We start from the raw sequence: 7,717 nt of genomic DNA on the forward strand, positions 1-7,717 counted from the left end.
ACACTATTTTTGACCAGGGCTCTGGCCAAAAGTAGTGCACTATATAGGGAATAGTGTACCAATTGGACCATAGTCATAGAGGGACCCAGCAGATCCCTACACCACCAGGCCAACTTCCTGTGAGACCAGACCCTGGTCCACCTCCCTGACACATCATGATGATGCGCAGACCCACACATGATTATATTCATATCATATCAACATGCACATGGCAAAGTCACATCCTGGAAAAACTGGCCATATTCATAATATACACAAAGACTTTATCGGAAAAAAAACTAGCCTAACGCTATGTTATCTACAAAACAGTTTTTTTAGGAACTGTGCACCATGATAAATGTGGCTGATACAAGGATATACCAAAATCTATCAATTTACTTATTATTCAATATGCCAAATAATATATGTGAATGTTTATGGTGTCGTGATAAAGAGAAGTGTCAGGATGTGTATAGACACTGGTCTGTAAACATTGTATTGTGTGTCTGACTTGGCATCCTATATAGTGGGAAGGATGGCATTTCAGACTCAGCCTATGTCTGTAGCAGTTGGAAACGTACTGTCAGACAGCTACACAGACATACTCCGTGTTGACACGCTGACACTGATAATCAAAGCCTTGTTTGGGTCTTAAAAGGACGTACTTGAACAACAGCTGGACTAGAGGCCATAGCTATCCTATAATGGCCTTTGGAGAGTGATCAATATTCAAATCTTAACATCTCTGTTGTGATTAGAATGCAGCCCTCTTCTTTTCTCCCCTCCCCGAAACAACAAGAAAAAAAGCTTAAATCGATGATCTTAGAGTCTAAACTAGATTCCTAAGCAGTTTGCCACTCTCTGCAGCAAGATAAGATAAACTCTCTTTGACCTAAGAGATGAAGTTGCCATGACGATCAGGGAGTCCACTTTCTCTATTGATATTTTGCTGATGTAACAACAAATGGAACCAGATCCGGCTCCTGATAGCTGTGATTAATTAATACACATATTGATCCGTACAAGCTAGAGACAAGGCTATTAACTCAAACGGCTGAAAGTCAATTGTTACCTGGGGCTCAAAAGTCATCACTTGATATCAAATCTAAATAAACTGAGGAACAAACGATTAGGATTTGTTGGGGCACAATTACCTATTCTTTTATTTCATTTACAACGGCATGCAAACGAAAAGGGACGTATGAAAGAACATGTCCTTTTAATATAAATTCTTTGAAAGGGACTGAGCCATCTAATCCTAACCCATCTCTGTAGCCAGCAGAGCAGCACTAAAACTGAAAAACACTTTTGTGATCAGATCCTGAAAAACAACAATCCATGTTGAATCATCCATTGACAACTATGAAGGAGAAGATAATGACTTGCAACAGTGAAGAGTCACTGGGATAACGGTGGTGGAATTACAGGAAAGAGGAAGACAAAGAGGAAACAGGAAATGACCTCCACCTTTTGAAACCAGCAACCCAGCGACCAATGCCCACATCTCATTGTGCTGTTCAAGCTGCACTGCAGCACCACTGTAACACACACACACTCACACCCACTCACTCACACACACACTCAGCAGCCATGCCAACTTCAGCTCAGCCTCCACTTCAGCTGGCAGTTTTTTCAACAAAGGAAACACACATCCATCCACACTCTACATTCCATTTCATAGTTGCTAATGTTATATCCGAAATGTGGCCTATAAAACGGGCGCTTAACGTCAATCTGACATACAATCGCAACAACAATACTTGAAAGTATAAATGTTAAATAAAATAGCCAGAAATCATGTGAAGACTGGAGACAGCATGCTATTTGCATACATTGGTGGTGCAACATCAGTGCTTGAGAAAGAGAGTGAAGGCGAACCGGGATCCATCCGCCAAGACGACGAGGAAGCAACACAACACAAGCTGTTATTGGCAGGGAACAGATGTTTGAGGGAAAGTTGGCATTCAACAACCATTCTTCATATGACAGAAATCTATGAGCACAAGAGAGGCAGCGTGATTGTCAGGCGAATGAAAAATAAACCCTTAAATACGAGAGGCTGGCATCCGAACACAGATATGATGATTCCCCCCCGAAACATCAGACTGCTTGAGTTGATTTACAAGTTGATTCAGCTGTGACAGAGGTCAAATAGAAGACAGCACTTCTACTAGGCAGATTACCTTTCATGACAGAGCACAGGCCTAAAGTTGACCACAATCCCCAGTCTCACACACACTCACGTATGAACAAACACACACACACTCACACACCCGTATGCATGCACAGCCAAGCGCACACACACACACACACACACACACACACACACACACACACACACACACACACACACACACACACACACACACACACACACACACACACACACAGAAAGTAGGCGTAGGCAACCAATTCAGTAAACACTAATATATAATATAGTAGTTATCCTTCTAGAATGAACATATACATACTCATCACAGTGTAGTTTAATTTCTGCACAGTACAAGTTCTGGACTCCACTGAATGGTTTAACAGCAGAGAGGAGCAGTCCTGTATCTGGTAAAGGTCTAGTTAACGCTACAACAGGAATTCACGAAGTCACAGGCAGCACCATGTAATGTAGTGAAGACAACAGTTAGGCCAGGGAAGAGTGCTAAGTCAATTTAATAAGCACATCTGACATTGGATGTCTTGTGCACGGCCCTCTCAACACCCTTCCAATAGGATTCCTCCATAAACAACACTGGGGGAAGAGGCCCCCTACATCATCTCGGCTCATCTACACGCCACCAAACTTTGGGAGCAATTTTACAGAAAAATGACTCTGAGGGGAGGCGTTTTCCATTCAGCTCTGTTCATATCTCTGCCTTCCTATTAAGAATCAAAATGTACCCCTCAGTGGGAGAGGTATGGACACACAGCATAGCACTAGGAGCCACAGAGAGGTGAGACGGGGGAGGGAAGGAGGGAGCCTTGAAGGAATTCACATATTCTCCTCTAATCACAATCCGCTGAGCATCAGCCATATTTCCATAATTTCTGTCAAATTTAGCTGATCTACTTTGGAGCGGCTAGCTGGCAATCTGGGCAATTTATTGGCATATTGGCACGGGGTGATAAGGCTAGAAACAACAACAGCTAGCAGCTGGCCCACAGAGATGGACTGATAACATTGATATGTGCTCCCATACAAAACACCTCCTCCACTATCTCCCCTTTCTATCAAACTCTTATTACAATAAAAGTGTATGGGTTTTTATCCCTTTCTTGGGAGAGGAAGAGAGGCAAGGAGGGAGGGATACAGGGATGACCCAGAAATATAGAAGAAAAAAATCAGATGTAACGTTTCAGAGGAAAAAAACAAGGGGGAAATACATAATTTATCACAGTATTATCGGGATATCCAGGCAGCCTAATCAAGGAGCACTGAGTGACTATTTTTTGCCTTATCATCCAAAGTGGTGGAAACGGAGAGGGAATTATCAGCCGGCTGCAGATTGCTGGGTTGGAATTTTAATGGTAATAATCGGGTTTCTGATGGTATATCTTCCCTGCTTATCTTTTCCATTATCTGTTCTTATCTCCCCAGTCATCGGAGCAAATTAATGGTGCTCTTTCAGCTTCGCCTTTTTATCACCGCTCAGAGAGCACCCAAGGGGAAGGAATAAGCAAAATATTAAAATACTGCATAAATCACAATTTTAGATAACGGCCCAATGTATGCAGGATGGGGGGGAAACTGCGCCCAACAACCTTTTTGTCCTTTAGAATGACTGTCTGCGCTGACTTTCTGTGCATTGCCTGGTTCCTGGTCCACAGGCCTTTCCCTAGCTCCTAGTTCCTGGTCCTCAGGTCTTTCCCTAGCTCCTAGTTCCTGGTCCTCAGGTCTTTCCCTAGGTCCTAGTTCCTGGTCCTCAGGCCTTTCCCTAGCTCCTAGTTCCTGGTCCTAAGGTCTTTCCCTAGCTCCTAGTTCCTGGTCCTCAGGCCTTTCCCTAGCTCCTAGTTCCTGGTCCTCAGGCCTTTCCCTAGCTCCTAGTTCCTGGGGTAGGACACATCGAGGTTTCCTTTGACCTTTCTGTTTCTAACTAATGCTTTAGTTCTTTCAACACTGTATCCTCACTCCTCACCTCTCATTAACAACCTCTTACACATGACATAGTAATTCAGGCACGCCTGGGTCACAGTGGATATGAGGATGCTCACATCAAGGCAGTACTTCTTTGCTTGACAACAAAATTCAGAGGCATCCTCCTGGTGATTGGTTCTTACACAAGTGGGTTTAGCACATCATGCTAGGCTATAGTATATAGGTTTGTGTGTATTCCTCATAGATCAGCAATGCTTCTCTGCTCAAAATAATCATGAATAGCAACACATGCATACCAATTACACTGTAATTATACCAAGCAGAAAAACAGTTTTTTTTCTTCGTATTATCATTAAATTACAACAAACATCATTTAAATTGTTCGGTCTACATCAAAAGAGTCTTGGAGCGTTTGCATTGAATCTATAACCGGTAGGTTCATCATTCAGAACCATGATACCCACTTACATTTGGTAATCAGAACCAATTTTCTAAGTGTTCTTTGAAAATATATTCATAGGTACTGAAAAATATATTTCCGACTATCAACTTCTTAACTTGCCTAAAATACTAAAATGACGTAAAATATGTTGAAACTGTAAATGCATAAAACAAGCTGTGGCCGTGAGTGACAAGCCTTTGAAGATCTTTTAGAAAATAGACATTTGCAGTAAAGTATTGCCATTTTGCTGATACTGCAACAACAACAAAAATAATGTTTCAAAATCTTCCTGGAATATATAATTACATTTTGTTGACAGCCATATACAGTGCAATCAATTACTGACTAATCGTAACCACTATTAAGTAAATTCCTCATGTAAAAACAGAATCATAATTTACACACACACAGACACACACACTGTATAAATGAAGTATATATTTATTCCCCGTGCTGTATCCACATTACCAATCACACTATTACTGGAATAACTATTTCACATATTGAAACAAAAAACATATTTTTGAGTTATCTAAAATATCTTGTGAGTGGACAGTACTCATCATTTTTTCTCATCATGTCTATAAGTCCGACAACAATGAGACATCCCAAAGGAGTCTCTCCCTACCTGCTCTTCAAATAAACCCAAGTCGTAGGACAAGGGATTCCCTGTGAATCAGCCCGACGTAAATGACATGATCAATATAGAATAACCACATAGACAGTCATACAGCTAAATGACATGGTCAATATAGAATAACCACATAGACAGTCATACAGCTAAATGACATGGTCAATATAGAATAACCACATAGACAGTCATACAGCTAAATGACATGGTCAATATAGAATAACCACATAGACAGTCATACAGCTAAATGACATGGTCAATATAGAATAACCACATAGGACTGTATTGTACAGTAGGTTCACTACACTGCTTATAACAAGAAAAGTATGATGAATACGGTGAATCTTTGCCGATACAAAGTGAAAAAAGACACAATAAAAAGTCAGCGTTGTTTTCAAGTCTCTAAAGAGCAGACCTAAAATGCAACGTTGCTATGACCACTGTTAGTATGACATTTCCACTGGGAAGCCTGCTAGGCCAGCCATTTCAATTCCACATTTGGAATTACATAAACACATTTCACAGTTTGTTTAAAATCACAGGAAATAAAATCCATATAGATACAATTCTGTCTCATGTCACATGGTATTTCACTCAAAGCGTTGGTATTTGAAGTGATTGAAATAACCCTTGAATTATCAGAGATCCAGAGGCACAATGCTTTGTTGAAATGGGGATGAAACTAACAACAAGTACATGTAGTACTATTAAAAACACTGTCCATTGTATTTGACATATATATTTTAGTTATTATATTTCCATGAACACTTTTCAGTATTTTTTTATGTATATAACCTGTCCAGTTATAATTGTGTATAACCAATTCTATATTTAGACAGTGACACAATCACTACCTACTCTGCAGAATGATTAGGGTTCATGCTATTATTGTAAAAGTTTTAATTTAGGTTTAATTTATTTATACAGTTTGTGAGTGTGTGTGTGTGTGTGTGTGTGTGTGTGTGTGTGTGTGTGTGTGTGTGTGTGTGTGTGTGTGTGTGTGTGTGTGTGTGTGTGTGTGTGTGAGAGAGAGAGAGAGAGAGAGAGAGAGAGAGAAGGGGGACATTCCTCATTTGACTTAGGTTATTCAGTATATCTGACATTAGTATTACTACATAATTGCTTAAGATAAAATACTTCATTTGTTTAATTGGAAACAGAATTCCAAGAAGACAGTTTGCAAAGGATATACACTCTTCAACTTTAGGTGTTTAATGTCTGAAGATCATATCAGCACATTATAATAAATCACAAGAATAGAATCCTGATTTGCTTGACATAAATATGTCAAATATTATAAAGTAACCTATCCACTTTTTAGCAAACACCAAGCAAACTCCTATATCTGTAAAAACATCATTTGAAAAGTCAGAAGATGGAACGCCTTTCTCAGCAATAGCATATGACAGAATATGATTGATCAAAAACATAACTCATTTATCAATGAACGAAACTACATCAACAGTATCAATTAAATCTGGGATTGCCAATTAACATCGGTGCTGAAGTGACTAGTCACTCACTAACCTAATTTAACTTCTCCAACAAGCTTTGGTAGATAACAGGACAGCGAGGCTGTAAAACTTACGTTTAATTTGCCTGGGGTTGCTCTGCTTCCTTCGGGACATGCCTGCTCGGAGCTGGTCAGGAGATCCAGGTGTAGCACTGACTGATCGATAGGTTTTGGTTCATCCAAGCACCGGTAGGGTTTGTGATGGAAATTGAGAAAGAAAGGGTGACGAATTATGGACACTTTTTTCACAGAGTATGTCGCTCTGTCTCTTTCCTTTCTCTTCCTCTGATCTGCTCTATTTCTCTCTTGCTCGCTCTCTCTCTCTCTCTCTTTCACTCACTCTTTCTCAATGGCGTTCTCCGAGATGAGGCTGCACTGAGTTGCGATCCGCACGGACTGACTGGGGAGGTGAAAGCGTTTCGCGCTTTTGTTTGAAGATAAGGTTTGTGCCTCCACGGGTACCGTAGACACCGCTTCTTAAACTTGACTTTTAGCTTATGCTACCGAAGTAGTGATTTCTTAATTGTTAATTACTACTGGAATGTTACATTTTGTGGGGTTAGCCAAATAATGCTCAACACATTTTGAACCACCAATATTTGGCGCGGGGTTTGGATATGCGTTTCTGTCGGTGCATTCCAATTCCCACCATATCAAACTTGAAAAATGTCCGTTTTAGTTTTTAGATAAAATAATTAGACAATACCACATTAGTATGAATATTTAAGTTATCTGAAGGATATATATATTTTTTTCCATTTATGAAACCCAACTAATGATTTCATAGGCCTAGAGTAAGCATTAACAGCTAGCTGTACAATTTTGCACACTGGACACAGATTCTCACTGCACACACACACACACACACACACACACAGCTAGCCTTGTAATTACCAGATAAACTCGCGAGATTTGGCAGCTTGCGAGTCAACACATGCACCCCTTACATTGTTCTGGACACTGACACTATAGAAGCCTCAAATCATTTCATTGTAGGAAAAGAGAAGCACATTTCATATTCGTTGAGTTATTACAATTGCATAGTAGACCTACTTTACAATGTAA

The 7,717-nt window shown here is 40.1% G+C and overlaps 1 protein-coding gene across 1 annotated transcript in view; it reads right to left on the minus strand.

The window, feature by feature from the left end:
- Positions 1 to 7,489, minus strand: part of LOC110485644 (zinc finger protein ZFPM2) — a 152,214-nt gene extending 144,725 nt beyond the window's left edge. The window contains exon 1 of the mRNA XM_036944134.2: positions 6,728 to 7,489. Within this exon, the coding sequence (XP_036800029.2) occupies positions 6,728 to 6,767 (40 nt within the window). The 5' untranslated portion in view covers positions 6,768 to 7,489. The remainder of the gene's footprint in view (positions 1 to 6,727) is intronic.
- Positions 7,490 to 7,717: the final 228 nt, after the last annotated feature.

This window comes from Oncorhynchus mykiss, chromosome 2, assembly GCF_057628025.1.
Source record: "Oncorhynchus mykiss isolate SJ-2025 chromosome 2, ASM5762802v1, whole genome shotgun sequence".
NCBI classification, from domain to species: domain Eukaryota; kingdom Metazoa; phylum Chordata; class Actinopteri; order Salmoniformes; family Salmonidae; genus Oncorhynchus; species Oncorhynchus mykiss.